Source organism: Melospiza georgiana, chromosome 17 (assembly GCF_028018845.1).
Source record: "Melospiza georgiana isolate bMelGeo1 chromosome 17, bMelGeo1.pri, whole genome shotgun sequence".
Taxonomy (NCBI): domain Eukaryota; kingdom Metazoa; phylum Chordata; class Aves; order Passeriformes; family Passerellidae; genus Melospiza; species Melospiza georgiana.
This window is the reverse complement of record NC_080446.1, coordinates 12,692,625-12,708,845: the sequence shown is the minus strand read 5'-3', so window position 1 is coordinate 12,708,845 and position 16,221 is coordinate 12,692,625. Positions and strand designations below refer to the sequence as shown.

The 16,221-nt window shown below is 40.9% G+C and overlaps 1 protein-coding gene across 1 annotated transcript in view; it reads right to left on the bottom strand.

Annotated features, from left to right (window-relative positions):
* Window positions 1-747: 747 nt before the first annotated feature.
* The window catches only part of CHMP4B (charged multivesicular body protein 4B), a 28,585-nt gene continuing 13,111 nt past the window's right edge, over window positions 748-16,221 (bottom strand). The window contains exons 2-5 of the mRNA XM_058036141.1: window positions 5,700-5,877; window positions 4,907-5,021; window positions 4,283-4,409; window positions 748-1,570 (exon numbers count right to left, since the gene is read on the bottom strand). Coding sequence (XP_057892124.1) covers window positions 1,503-1,570; window positions 4,283-4,409; window positions 4,907-5,021; window positions 5,700-5,877 — 488 coding nt within the window. The 3' untranslated portion in view covers window positions 748-1,502. The remainder of the gene's footprint in view (window positions 1,571-4,282; window positions 4,410-4,906; window positions 5,022-5,699; window positions 5,878-16,221) is intronic.

The following is a 16,221-nucleotide window of genomic DNA, read 5'->3' as shown; positions in this document are numbered from 1 at the left end:
CCAGTGAGATAAATGCCATCATCAATGCCAGGGGCATCACTGGCCCTGCTCCCAGCTCCCACATCAGGACCCTGCACAGCATGAATGGGGCTGCTGGGCTGGGTTTCCCCCTCCCAGCTCCACCTGAATGCTCCTGCTGGGACATTTCACTGCATTTCAGCTGCTCCCTGGAATTCCCAGAATAAAACAGAGCTGCTTTAACAACATCTGTTAGCACAGTGCACAGCAGAGGTGATTTCCATGATGAAAAACAAAGCCAAGGGCTCCAAGTCTGTCCCTAAACCTCTCGCTTTGAACTGTGAACACCCTAATTCTTAACACCCTCATTCAGCTGATTTCTCCTTGGAGTGGGGATTTTCACACAGAACAGAATCTCAGGGTCACTGAGGTTGGAAAATATCTCCAAAATCACTGAGTCCAACCTGTGACTGACCCCCATCCTGTCAGCAGCCCACAGCCACACCAATCCAGCTGTTCCTTGAGTATCTCCAGGGATGGGGACTCCACCACTTTCCTGGGCAGCCCCTTCCACAGCTGACAAACCCTTCCATGAAGAAATTCCTCCTGATGTCCAACCTGAACCTCCCTCGGCACAGCTCGAGGTTCTCTCCTCTTGTCCTGTCCCTGTTCCCCATAGCTCAGCAGGCTTTAGAGTGGATGTCCCACATGTAGAAAAAGGCCAAACTCCACCTAAAGCACATCCAGATCACTTAAACAGGACACAGAATTGACCACAGCAGGCACAGGTGAAAATTAATCGAGATATTTAATGCAGTGCAATCCATAGTAGTTTCTTAATTAAAATAATTGTGTGCATGTATCTGAATGGGTTATCAATTATCACAAAAAAAGCAATAAACATTGTAGTGCTGTGTAGAAAAATGTACAACAGAACTTGAAACCTTCCCTACTTCCAAGAGAGTGTGGATCAACTGCAGATCATTCTCAGCAATTAAAATGGGCACAGTGACTACGTCGTTGCAGTGACAGACACAGGGCTGGCACACAGCAGTCAAGGGATATAAATAGACCTGGCAAAGAACTAAAAACCTAAAGCATTCTTGCACCTAAAACACAATAAAGAAGCCAATGGGGGCTTACGACTTTTCCTGGTTTTTAAATGCCTTACAAGACTCCTAGACACACTTAAACTGACTTAAAATTACAGAATGTTTTGCAGCTTATTTCAATTCAATATATGGCCCAAATTGAAGATGAAGATCCAGCAGTGGCAGGAGCACAGTCCCAAAGCTGTGTTGGATTTTGCAAATACCTTTTCTACAGAAATTCAACCGTATCGACAGCAGGCAATTCCCCTGCTCCCCCTTCTCTCCTCTGGGCAGACTTTTTTCCATGCTATGCAGAAAACAGCAATGCAGTTCCCACTGCTCTGGGTTAAAATTAAAGATAAAGACATTTTGCTTATGCTTTCTCCTCAACAAAACACATTTGCACCCAGAATAGGTAACCAAAGTCTTTTTTCCAGCCAGGGGCTGCTGTGGTTACATGGTTCCTGCCCAAGCTTCCAGCTCTTTCATGTCATCATCCTCTTCTTCCTCTTTCTTCTTGGCTGCAAGATCACAAAAGAGAACAAGTGAGTGGGAATCCTGACAGAACCCTCTGTGCCACTGACAAATGGGTAAATGAAGCACCTAAGGCAAGCTGTGGACAAAAAATACATAAAATCTTTTTGAGCTGAAGTAAAAAGTGCTTTGCTGAAAGAGCCACAAACTTCCTGAGTGGAAAAAAACAACAGCTCCCACAGGAAGAAGGCAGTGGGCATGAAAGTTCAAGTGTGATATTTTCCCATCATTTCCAAGGCTCTTTCAGAGAAATGCAACTTCTTACAGAAACTCATTTGATGTCTCCAGTATGAATTTCTTCCCCATCCACATGAAATTCCTTACTGCATCACTGAGTATCGTGAATGCAGGGAATGAGGTGTTTTGGTGAGGTACAGAATGTGGAGGGGCTGGAGAGGCCTGGGGACATCCCACTCCTCCTCTCCTGTGCTCCCTGGACGTGGGTGGATGTGGATGTGGATGTGGATGTGGATGTGGATAGGAGGGAGCAGCCTGGACACTGCCCTCTCCTCCTTCCTGGTTGTTCCAGGGCAGAAAATGCTGCTCTTTGTTAGAACCTGACAAATTCACTTTCCATTAACTCAGCAACAAAGGTATGAACCCACAAATAGCTGCAATAATTCTGGAAAATGTTAAAAAAAAAAAACAAAGAGTGAAATAATTCCTGGTCCAAGTGGTGTGTGTCATTCCAAAAGAAATGTTTACATCAGGAAAACTGAGTCAGCTCCAAGCTCCAGACCCCTCACTTGTACAAGGCTGGGATTTGGTTTTCTATATTAAGCTCCTCCAGCCTCCATTAAACAATTTCTGCCTGAATTTCTCCTGACACCACCAGTAACAAAATTCCTCACTCAGGCTGATCTGACTGAAGCCAAAGTCCAGACTGCTCCTGAGAAGTGGAAAAGCAGGAAAAGCTCGTGGTAATCTCCCCTTCAGTGGATAAAAATGAGGTAACAGAGTCAGTTCTACTTCAAAAGACACATTATTATTCCCAAAAAGACAATTACACATGAACCTGAACCATTAGGATAGTTTTCCCTTTGGAGGTCTGACCATGGTAATCACAAGCAAACTTTTAATCCCAGTGTTAAGTCAGTTTTCAGTGAAAATCAATTTAGGTTCAAAAAATAAACCCACACAAAATCCCCACCCAACACTACCCCAGAATCCCAATTTTTCCCAAGTGCCAGCCTTGGGGGCAGCTTTATTGAAGCAAGAACTGCCACTTAAATACATTAATGGAATTCATGGAATTCTCATTTCCACCCAAAAGCAGCTTAACATAAATCCTGTGAAACACTGAGCTTTATGCTTGCAGCTTTTACTACCAAACTTGTACACAATTTGTATTATTTTAGGGAGTTTCCCTAAGTTTTAGGCTGTGTAGCTCCTTAAATATATCCACAATTACAACACCCCTTACTTGTGTGCAGTCACAAAATGCAAAGAGTAGATTTGGGTCCAGACATTGTGTTTTAAGACTATTTAGAGAACAAACCTCATTAAACCAACCAGGCAATAAAAAGGCAATGCACTGGTGCATTTAATCTATTTCTTCTCCTGAATCTGAAAAAGTCTCAGATTTCAGATATTCTGACAGAACTCCCTCCCCTCTCACCAACTCTGGTCAGCAGCTCTGCCTGGTAAAACACAACCAGGAACACAAAAAAATCAGTGGTGTCAGAATAAGGAACACAGAAAATCAGTAGTGGCAGAATAAAACCAGAGGAACACCAGGAGCAATGGCACAAAGCAGAACCTGCTCAGGCAGTGCTGCTGCTGCTTCCCACACCCATCCAGGCCTGGAAAGGCAGCAGGATAATTACAGATACACTGACCAACTGGAGTTATTTGCATCCACTGCTTTTTTTTGGAGTGTTTTTCCTGTTCCAAGTAAGGACATGGAACAGAGCTGCAAATTCTGTAAGTTATTCATCACAGTCAGGCAGATTCAGCAAAATGGGCTTGTAAAGGTTCATATCCCATTAGTGCTGCCAGAGGTGTCCCAGCTCAGCTGAATTCCAGGGGGAATGTTCATGCAAGAGGGATTTAAGAGCAGCTTTGAACCCTCTATGTAAATACAAACATTTCTTGTCCATCCTCCAGGTAAAATCCTCACAATTTCCTGGGTATGTGTACTCTAGGATTGGGATAACCCTGACTTTGGGAATGCCTGGTTTGGGTACTGCAGAGGAGCCCACAGCCTTCCTAAAGAGGGAACCCCAAAGGAAGATCCTCCCAAGGCCAGAAAAGCAGGGATCAAATGAAAACCCAAAGGAAACATGGATCCATGGGGGAATGTGAACCTGCCTGGGACTGGATGAGCCTGGAGGTCTTTTCCAACTGCAAGGATTTATGAGTTAATTCACTCTGCCCTCCCTTTTATGACCTCAGGGTGTCTTACCAAGATTTCTTCCTTGTTGGCCCAGCAGCACCTGAAAATGGCTCCCATCCCACCTGGATGAGCTGGAGCAGAAAACAACTGCTCCTGTGACAGGGAGTGATTTTTGTGCTGCTTCTGAAAGGCAGGTGCCCCTCACAGAGAAATGGCAATCGCTGGCTGTGATTTGGGATTCAGGAAGCAATTCCAAGCAAAATGTCTGTGCTGCCTGCAGCCAGATCTCCCAAATGCAAGGAGCAGGCAGATGAATAAGCACACTTTTAATGATGCAGGATGTTGCAATGAAGGTTGATCATACCTGGCTTGGAGGGTATTGATATTGAGGGCACGTTTGGTAGTGGTACTGTCTCCGGACCACTGATTTCCAGCAAGTTCTTGTCTAGTTCTTCTTGTTCTAGTTCCTCTAGCTCTGCCATGAGTTCATCCTAGGATTTCAAGGAGAAAAAAGAAAAAAGAAGGAACTTTAGTTATATTTATGACCAATCAGATATAGCTGATCATATTATTAAAGAAAATAGCACAAATGCACAGGGTCAGAGGAATCTGATTCTGATGTGATTCCTGTACTCCATCTCCTGGAGGGAAAAGCAGAGGAGGGAAGAAGAAATCCAAGTCCAAATATTCTCAGGTCAGGCCATCCAGACCATTCTGAGCATAAAGTTCAGGTTACAGCCAGAAACAACTGCAGGAGAGATTTCAGAGCCCAGTCCTGCAGCCAGGCACAAACAATGTGCAGATCTCCAGAGAGAGATCCTGAGGGACACAATTCCTGCAGGGATTTCAGAGCCTTCACAAGAAGATGTGGTGCTCAGGGTTGGTGATGGGGCTGGCAGTGCTGGGGCAGTGGTTGGATCCCTGATCTTCCCAACCCAGAGGATTCCATCCCTCACTGGTACAAAGAGAAGCAAATGAAAAGCCATACCTCATCAAATTCCTCCCCAAATCCCACTGGCTTGGAGATGGCTGTAGAGATCTCATCTGCCAGCTCTTGCTGCTCTGCAATGTCCTGCATTAATTCATCTACTTTATCAATGTCCCTGGAAAAAAAAAGGAAAGAATTCAGTGTCAGCAGGCACCTTCCCAACCAACACTGCATTTCCTGGCTTCTGTAGAAATCCCCACCACTGTGACATTTCCAAGGCCCTTCCCCAAAATACACTTTGCATGCAAGTCTGGGTTTTATCCCCCTGGTCTCAACACAATTAGAGATGTATTTTTAATTCTTCCTGCAAGTTTAGCTCCCAGTGGTTATACAGACACCAGGGAGAGCTTCTGTTCTGCACCACTGATATTAATAATACTTTGCTCTCTTCCCTGATTCAGCATTATTACGTCCACAATGTTTGCTTGTGGAGCAAGCACAACATTCCCATAATGCAGTTTTACCATTAATTATTGCTACATACACCAACTCCACTGCAGAAAAACAAGTTTTAAGACCCCCTTTGAGGCTTAAAATTCTTGCTGTTACAAAATTGATCTGTGCCATTTTCTTCAGACCACACTGGTGCTACCCAGCTTTTGGATATAGAAAATAAAACAGGAGTAAACTGAGGAAGCATCATATTTGTGTGTTTTGTTCAATTTTAGCTGAAGTGAGAGCCTTTCACAAGAAGGTTTTGCTGCTCCAGCTCCACCTTTGGTTTGGAATTCAGCAGATCTGAGAAATGCCAAACCATAGATCCCGTGGGAAGATGCAGGAGGGAGTGACTTACATGTTGTCATGAGCAGCTTTCATAGCCTTAGCAGCAAAGCCCATGTTCTTGAGCACTTCAGTGTTGGTGTTGGCATTCTCCAGGGCTTCCCTCTGGAATTCAATTGTTGATAACGTGCCATCTATCTGTGCCAGCTGCTTCTCATACCTCTTCTTGCGCTTCAGGGCCTGCAGGGCAGCTGCAGGGCAAAGGACAGGGTGGCACTGGTGAGCTGTGTGCCCAAAACAGCCCCTCACACTCTGCACCAATGGCACTCAGCACAGAGAGATATTCAGCATGTTCTGGTGCTTGTTGTCTACACAGATCACCTTGATTTGCCATCCTTCAGGGGTGGCACAGAGGTGGCTGCTGCCCTGTGGCTGTCACCTGTCACAGCAGATGCCACCCCAGACTCACTCCTGACACACCACAGAGACAGTAAGGTCAGGACTAAGTCTTTTGTCCTTAGGTGTGTGTGTGGCAGCCATCTTAACATCTTCAGTGTCATGCTTTCTATAAGCTACAAGAAAGTAAAATTTGGTGGGTGACTGGTCAATGATTTATCATCATGGTTTGTATTTTTCTTTGGTTTTTTTTTTGGGGAGGTTAGTTCTGGGGTTAATTCTATGTTTGTTTGGGGGTGGTTGCTACAGCAAACAGAAAGCTTCAATATCCAGGCTCATCCACCAAAACCAGCCTTGTTCACCTTCCCCCCATCACAGGAAGGCAGCACTGCTGGTGCAGCTCCTGCCAGGTGAGATCTTTGTGCTGCTGCAGATCCCCCCTCCTGCTGAACCCCTGTTCAAATCCAAGGAGAAATGTTCCCTCAGCTTTGCACTTAGATGTGAAATACACCTTCTAAAAATGTTGGTGTTTATGTATGTTTTTATGTTTTGTGTTTATGTATGTTTTTATGTTTTGTGTTACTCGTCCTAGAAGGTGTTTGCACAACAGCCTGAGCTGGGAGAAGCCTCACTGAAGGTGGTTTGAGCAATTTGCTGCTCGTGGGCTGTGCAGGAGGAGCCCCCCAGGACAGGAGTGGTGGGAGGACTGGTCCAACCTGCCCTGCCCACCCCACCCAGCCAGGGAGCAGCCAGCAGGTGACAACAGCTCACAGCCAGCTCTGCCCAAAACACCTGGGCAGAAACCATGGCCGTTCCAGAGACAGACAGGTGTGAAAAAACACATTCCTTTTCTTTTAAAAATTTAAGTTGAGTAAAGGACTTTTAAAAAATTTAAAGAAGTTTAACAGGAGATAAAGATTATAAAGCAAAGATTATTACAGCCAGGTGTGTCTGGCACTCAGCTAAGAGCACATTTGCTATTTTGGAAACACTCTTTATACACTATTTTTACTGCACTAGTCTGTTACATATTTATAAACAATTATGCATAGTAAACTTTTTTCTTCAAATTAGTTTACATATTCTAAGAAGTACTTAGTATGGTTCTTTTTCAGATTTGTTTCTTTTAGAGCATGTGTATTCCTTGACTGTGGTTTTAGTCTATTCTTATTATAACTTTTATATTGGGCTTTGGTCCATATTGTCTTTAGATGGTGAGTGTTGACAGTTGGTGTATCTGTAGTAGGTGTCTTCTTCATATGTTTATTGGATGTTTTCTAAGTAGGTATTTTAACATAAGCATACTTTTATCAGCGATTTCACTACTATGTCTGAGCTTAATTAACAACAGAAATAAAAACTATATATTTATAGCAAAGTTACTTTAACAGTACACATATAAAATGCATTGTAATATTTGCAAAAAGCCAATATTATAATATGCATGAATATTATAATATGTATGTATAATATAATACTATAATATGTATGTATAACCCAGGGAACACCAACCTTACACAGAGCTGTACAAGATGTGCTTGATGCCACAGCCCTGGCAGCATCCAAGGCCAGGCTGGGCAGGCTCAGAGCAACAAACACCTGGTGGCACACGGAGTTTGGCACAAATACAGCCTCCCTGCATGGCACTGCCCTTCCCTGCCTGCTCTGGGCTGAGCTGTGCTCTCCAGGACAGCCCTGCTCACACCCCAACCCTCACCTGGGCCCCAAGCTGCTGCTCCAGCAGCCTCAGCCACACACTTCTCATTTCTGCAGTGCTCTGATCTCTCAGTCTCACAGCAGAAACTATTTCATGTCACACAGGACTGGCTCTGCTAAAAACCAAAAGCTCAGTCACACACACCAGGAATGGTGGCAAATAAAACTTTACATCTTTCCCTACCAAAAGCTCAGTCACACACACCAGGAATGATGGCAAATAAAACTTTACATCTTTCCATCTCTGAGACAGATGCTTTCCTGCTTTCCAGAGTAGGAAATCCTGACAAGACACAGGTTCCCTTATCTCCCCTTGCAGAGGGCTGCTAACTCAGAGATGTGATGAACATGTTTATTAAGCTGATGGAGCCCACAAGCAGCCCAGGTGTTCTGGCAGATCTGACAGTCCTGCAAGGTAAAATCCCAAACAGAGCTCCAGCTCTGCAACTGGTTATGAACATGCTGTATTTGGTTCAGTTCGAATTAACTAATGTGTTACAGAACAAAAAAAGCACTTTTTTATGGGAAAGGATGCCAGCTAAGGATGCCAAGCAGCTCAGGATTGTTTAGGAGAAGCCAGTCCAAACGCCAAGGACCCAAAACAAACACAAACAGTGAGTGCAAAACAAACAGTGCCTCTGCCCTGACTTTCCCTCCAGTGGTCAGTAAATCTGCCCAGTTTGGGCCAGTCCAACATCCATGTGTGTGACAGGACTGGGAACAGGGGGTGTGCAAAGGACAATGTCTGATCTGCAGAATGAGGCACCACACAAACATCCCAAACATTCCAGATTACACATTGCTGGGATATTTAGGCTGGTTCATTCTGCACTGATGGTTTAATTAAGAATATAGGAAGTTTTCTTACTCAGAATGATTAAAAACTGTTAATAGCTGTGTTTGTATAGTGACATGCTGGGGAAATGCCCCACAACAAGGGGATGTGAGAATTTTGTGCCTCGTGGAGAATTACTAGCAAAACCAGAGATTTCTAAGCATTATATAACATTATACAAAGCCAAATAAAATGCTACAATTTCTGTCCAGCTCCCCACTCCAGCTTTCTCTGAGAACAATTTGAGTTTGTCTGCATTTCATGCAATGTTTAAAACAAAGTGCTCAGACACAAACACTGCAGGGATCACTGAGTGATCACAAATTCTTATCAGGATCACAAGTTCTTATCAGGACTGTTGGGTTACCCCGTTCCTCCCATTCCCACCCACACCTCCTGTGCACCACAACTGCCCTTACAGTGCACATGGATTTGTGGTATTTTCTGTTTCCCACCCCTTCAGACCAAGGAAAATACTTATTTTCTCCTCCCTAAGGCCAAAGATCAGGAGCCTACTGAAATCTTATGAACTGCCAGAGTAACATGTTTTTGTCATGTTTTTATTAAAAGTCAAAGTTATAAAAACTTAATCTGAAGGGAATTACATTGGCTCTTTTTCTCAAAAAAAAAAAAAAAAAATCTTTTTCCAAAATCAGAAATAAATAAAAGTGTTGGAACCCTGGTTGCTGAGAATTTTAAGACTTTCTGTGCTGCCAGGCACTGACCCCCAAGAGAACACTGCATTTGACCTGAAACTATAGAAAAAACTTCCAAAATTAAATAACAGAACTAAGATTATGAGTGTGTAATTCGAATAGAAGTGTGTATATCACACAGTAGAAAACGTAAAAGTTTCAGAATATAGTAATATATAAAAAACAAGACAGAAGTTTTAGGGCAGAGACTAGTCCTTCTTCTTTACCTTCTTCTTCATAAATTTGAGTAGTATTATATAAATAAATAAAAAATCCACATTGCAAACCACAAATAATTAGTTATTAAGTAAAAAGTATTATTTAAATATTTAAAATTGATTTAAATATTTAAAAATTAAAAAAATATTTTACGTGTCATTTCTTAAATAAAGTTTATCCTTAAAAGATCTTCCAGAGAGAGACATACCTCTCCATTTTTAACTTATTAAAATTAAGCACTACAAAACTCACAACTTAAGACTATAATATAAATAAGAACTAATAAACATCTAAGTGCAAACAAAAAAACCTTCTCACACATTTAATATCAACCTTAACCAAAAAAACCCTCAAAAATCCATTAAATAAGCACAAGAGACAGTGGGGTACAAATGTCCTGTAGCATTTTTAACTTATTAAAATTAAGAACTACAAAACTCACAACTTATAAGACTATAGTATAAATAAGAACTAATAAACATCTAAGTCGAAACAAAAATACATTTAATTCAAACCTTAACAAAAACACAAACAAACAAAAAATCCATTAAATAATGGATTTTTGCTCACCTTCCTCCCATCACAGGAAGGCAGCACCTGTGGGGTCCAACTGTCCTGTAGCATTTAACTTATTAGAATTAAGACTACAAAACTCACAACTTACAAGACTGTAATAAAAATAAGAACTAATAAACATCTAAATCCAAACAAAAAATACATTTAATCCCAACCTTAACCAAAAAAAAACCAAAAAAACCCCAAAAAATCCATTAAATAAGCACAAGAGACAGTGGGGTACAAATGTCCTGTAGCATTTTTAACTTATTAGAATTAAGACTACAAAACTCACAACTTACAAGACTATAATATAAATAAGAACTAATAAACATCTAAATCCAAACAAAAAATACATTTAATCCCAACCTTAACAAAAAAAAACAAAAACAAAAAAAAAAAAAAAAAAAAAAAAAAAAATCCATTAAATAAGCACCAGAGGCAGTGGGGTACAGATGCCCTGCAGCACTGTGCAACACAAGAATTGGGTGTGTCTGAAAGCAGTGGGCCAGGGCCTCCCTGTGCCCTCCTCAAAGCTGCTATCACATCCAACAGCCCTGGCAGAGGCTCTGCTCAGCACCCACACCCCAAAGAATGCCTTTACTGCTTCCAAGGCAGTAATTAGAGGCAGAAATGCAGTTTACAGGCAGCTGTAATTGCTGTGGAGCTGCTTCAGCAGCACCTGTGACCACACACAAGGTTACAATCATTTATCCTGGCCAGCCAGAGTTCACTCATGCCCCAGAAGGTGCTGTAGAAATCACCCAGCAGGGTTTCCCAGAATCAGCTGATCTCAGCTTCCCAGCAGTGAGACAAACTCCTTATCTGGGACCCAAAGCCAGGCAGGATTTCCAGGGCCAGCCTCTCCCAGCAGCTCCTGCACTGTGGGATCTCAGCACCTCAGGACTGATGTGCAGAGTGACCGAGACCACCCTTGGGGGGCTCTGGAGTCCTGGAATGTTGCCAGAAGTGTCTGGTGGCTGGACTTTGATCCTGCACGGGAGACGACACCTGTATGAGGATGGGAGGATTTCACTGGGTAAATGGTGAAGGGATAAGTTAATTAGAGTGTGAAACACAGGGTTTAGGATTTCTGTACAGGGGGGTCTAAAGAAGTAAGATGGAGGAATTGGGGCGTGTCCTGTCCTTCTTCTTCTTCTTCTTGGCCTCCATCTTCTGTGGTGATGGTGGCACTTTGGGATTGGTTATTACTAAAAGTGCACTGGTCAATAAGGGTGAAAGGTATTGGGGGAAATTGATAAATATTGTATATGTAATTTTGAGTATAAAGATAAGTGACCACCCCGGGGGCTCTCAGTGTGCTCATGGCTGGCTGCTGTGCAGACCTCTGTCGGGCCCAGAGAAAATCTTTTAGATAAACAATTAATAAACACCGAGACCGAGAAAAAACCTGAAGCCTCTTCTCGTCCTTTGGAGCACGGGCTGCCCAAGGCCATCCCGGGCCTTTCCAGGCCATAAAAACAGCCGAGAAACCGACACTGCACAGGGCCTGATAGGCAGAGTCCAGCTGGGCTGAACTCCCCTGCAATATCCCTGGGACATGAAAAACAGGACCATGGGGCACACAAAACCTTCCTCTGCTAACACCCTGCAATGCTGCTTTCACAAAACATGGTAGTAAAAGGTTTGTTCATCAGCATAAAGCAGGCTCCAATGATAATTTTATACCCTGGGTTCCCCAAAAAGACTCCCAACAGCTCTTCTGACACAGCCTAATGGCCGAACTCACTTCGCAATATCCCTGTGGCATAAAAACCAGGAGCATACAAAACCTTACTCTGCTAACGCCCAACAATGCTGCTTTTACAAAATACAGGAGTCAAAGGTTTGTTCATCAGCATAAAGCAGACTGTAATGATAATTTTATACCTTGGGCTCCCCAAAAAGCTCTTCCTCTACCACAGTTTAATGGTTGAACTCACTCTGGAATATCCCCCTGACACAAAAAGCAGGATCATGAGGACCACAGGGGATACAAAAACTTATTCTGCTAACACCCAACAATGCTGCTTTTACAAAACATAGGAGTAAGAGGTTTGTTCATCACTATAAAACAGACTGCAATGATAATTTTATACCTTGAGTTCCCCAACAGCTCTTCTTCTGCCACAGCTGAATGGCTGAACTCACTCTGGAATATCCCTGTGGCATAAAAACCAGGACCATGGAGCATACAAAACCTTACTCTGCTAACACCCAACAATGCTGCTTTTACGAAACATAGAAATAAAAGGTTTGTTTATCACTATAAGCAGACTGTAATTATAATTTTATACCCTAGGTTCCCCCAAAAGCTCTTCTTCTGCCACAGCTGAATGGCTGAACTCACTCTGCAATATCCTTGTGACTTAAAAACCAGGACCATGGAGCATACAAAACCTTACTCTGCTAACACCCAGCAACGCTGCTTTTACAAAATACAGGAGTCAAAGGTTTGTTCATCACCATAAAGCAGACTGTAATGATAATTTTATACCTCGGGCTCCCCAAAAAGCTCTTCCTCTACCACAGTTTAATGGTTGAACTCACTCTGGAATATCCCCCTGACACAAAAAGCAGGACCATGAGGACCATGGAGGATACAAAACCTTACTCTGCTAACACCCAACAATGCTGATTTTACAAACCATAGAAATAAAAGGTTTGTTTATCACTATAAGCAGACTGTAATTATAATTTTATACCCTAGGTTCCCCCAAAAGCTCTTCTTCTGCCACAGCTGAATGGCTGAACTCACTCTGGTATATTCCCAACATAAAAACCAGCTGCTGTAAGAGGGGATTTAACAGCCCTCAATGCCAGCAAAAATATCTGATCATTCCATGGGCAGTTTTCACAGGATAATAGCAAGAACCTGCCAAAAAAGAGTGTTTTCCACACCTCCTTCTTACCAGGCACACTGGTGGTTTAACTTGTAAGTCCAATGTGCAGCATGAATTACTAACACTTAAAAGATCCTCTAAAAGAACCAATCAGCAGATAAAAAACCTTAGCTGTACTTTATCTGAATTGTAATAAAGCTTTCAGACAATACATATGACTGAGGGAAAAGCAGTTGGATATATTTGTATATAATTATTATTATCATTTAATTAAAGGTAATGTATTTAATACTACCTGGGTGACTTCTGCCATCTGTGAGTAGACTCAAAATGTCCTTTTCCATTTTGATATATTAATTGTCTTTATTATCAGCTGTGACAGGGATGTTGGAACCAATTTTTATTAATAAAGATTAAAATGATTGCCCCACAGAGCCCTGACCAGTTAAAATGGGTATCAATAGTTTATTATCTCTTTTTCATTGGCAAAGGAATGTAAAATTTCTCTGGGTTAATGAGCATCAGGCTGTGATCTCTGCAGTTCCTTTTTACAGAGAAATTCTGACAAAGAAAACATCACATCCAAGAGAGGAATAAAACTGCAGCTGAGTCCAGCCAGATCTGGGCTGGCTGCTTCAATTTCTTGAATATAAAACCTGCCTAAAACTACATTCAAATAACATTTTTCAACATTTATAACACTTAAAAACCTATTCCTTCCTCTGCTTTTTGGTTTGGTTTGGGGTATTTTGGAGGATGGTTTTTCACTGATTGTTGGCTGGTTGGTTTTTTTTTATTTCCAGTCTTTGACTGAAGTATAAAATACTGTTTTAACTGTCTATTTATTTGAATTTCTGTGGTAAATACTGTTTTAATTGTCTATTTATTTGAATTTCTGTGATAAATACTGTTTTGTCTATATATTTGAATTTCTGTGATAAATACTGTTTTAATTGCCTATTTATTTGAATTTCTGTGATAAATACTGTTTTGTCTATATATTTGAATTTCTGTGGTAAATACTGTTTTAATTGTCTATTTATTTGAATTTCTGTAGTAAATATGTTTTTATTGTCTATTTCTTTGAATTTCTGTGATAAATACTGTTTTGTCTATTTATTTGAATTTCTGTGATAAATACTGTTTTAATTGTCTATATATTTGAATTTCTGTAGTAAATATGTTTTTATTGTCTATTTATTTGAATTTCTGTGGTAAATACTATTTTAATTGTCTATTTATTTGAATTTCTGTGGTAAATACTGTTTTAATTGTCTATTTTTTGGAACTTCTGTGATAAATACTGTTTTGTCTACATATTTGAATTTCTGTGATAAATACTGTTTTAATTGTCTATTTATTTGAATTTCTGTGATAAATACTGTTTTGTCTATATATTTGAATTTCTGTGGTAAATACTGTTTTAATTGCCTATTTATTTGAATTTCTGTAGTAAATATGTTTTTATTGTCTATTTATTTGAATTTCTGTGATAAATACTGTTTTGTCTATTTATTTGAATTTCTGTGGTAAATACTATTTTAATTGTCTATTTATTTGAATTTCTATGGTAAATACTGTTTTATTTGTCTATTTATTTGAATTCCTGTGGTATCCCTCATCGCTAGAAATTCCAGCAGAAGTTCTGCACTCCTGTTTGACCGTGGAGATTCCCAAGAATTCAGGGTTTCACTGGGATGTCACCATGGCAGGTGACAGCAGAACTCTGTTTCCAGTCACTCCTCCTGCCTGATCAACACCCAGAAATGAAAAGAGCAGAGTCACTCAGCCAGACTCTCCTCCTCTGTCAGCAGATCAGTCAGAAAAACATGACTGCTCACCCAGATAATTTCATTTTGTCCTCCAGAAATGCTTCCGTAAGAATGTGATGTATTTGGAATTATATTAACCCATGTATAGGCAAATTATTATTATTAAATGAACTGTTGTAAGTCTGATGATTTTCTCTGCAATATTTACAGCAGTCAAATGAGGCAAATATTCACTGTGATAAGCAGCTTGCAGGATAATAAAAATATAATTTTACTACATGGGAATGCATTCAGAGAGGGAAAATTGACTATGAATGTCAGTGGTTTTGTTAAAAATCAAGAGCCCTCCTGCAAATAAATATTCCTTACACACTGGCAGGACAGGCAGTGTTCCTGGGATATTTATGTACACAGCAAAGCTGTGGAATTAATGCTTTTAAATATCATTAGCAGAAAAGAGCAGATCAGCAGATAAAAACCTGGAAGAAAGCTTTCTTACATAATTAGAACTTTAGGTTTTGCTGGCAAAAACACATTTCAGCTTGAGAGGAGCAAAGAGCACTGGGAATAGAAGTCAGGAGTGTCACTGAATTCAAGAATATAAATTACCAAGTTTCACTCAATTTAAGAATATAAATGACCAAGTTTCACTGGATTTAAGAATACACCTGACCATGTTTCATTGAATTTAAGAATACACCTGGCCAAATTTCACTGAATTTAGGAATACACCTGGTCAAGTTTCATTGAATTTAGGAATACACCTGGTCAAGTTTCATTGAATTTAGGAATACATCTGGCCAAGTTTCACTGAATTTAAGAATATACCTGAACCAAGTTTTACTGAATTCAAAAATACTCCTGACCAAGTTTCACTGAATTCAAGAATACACCTGACCAAGGTTCACTGAATTCAAAAATACACCTGGCCAAGTTTCACAGAATTCAAAAATACACCTGAACCAATTTTCACTGAATTCAAAAATACACCTGACCAAGTTTCACAGAATTCAAAAATACACCTGGACCAAGTTTCACTGAATTCAAAAATACACCTGACCAATTTTCACTGAATTTAAGATTACACCTGACCAAGGTGGAAGTGCTGATGATGCCACAGGATTTGTCCCCACACAGTGCAGGTGTCTCCTTCCTCTGCAAAACCCTCCCAAAATTCACACTGACACCTAAAACAGGGGTATAAATTTTTGTCTAAAATAGAGAGGCTTCTCCTCCAGGGGAAAACACTGCAGTTAACAGCTCTGATTATTCCAGCTGAGGGGAAAAATAACTTCATCTCACAGCTAATTCTTGCATTCTCTCTGGCAGAAATGGCAGCAGCAATTTGAATATGGCATGAGGAGTTCCACAGCAGCCTCAGGAAATAATGTGCACCCAATGTCAGCCACACCAAAATAATAGAGTGCAAGAACTGCAGAGGAGCTGCCCAAACTGGGGTGCCTTGGCCCCTCAAGCTGCAAGTCCAGGCACTACATAGGATTGAGATAATCAACTTAATAGTGGAAAAGCATTTTGCACGTTACTCTGTGCATCCATCTGTAAT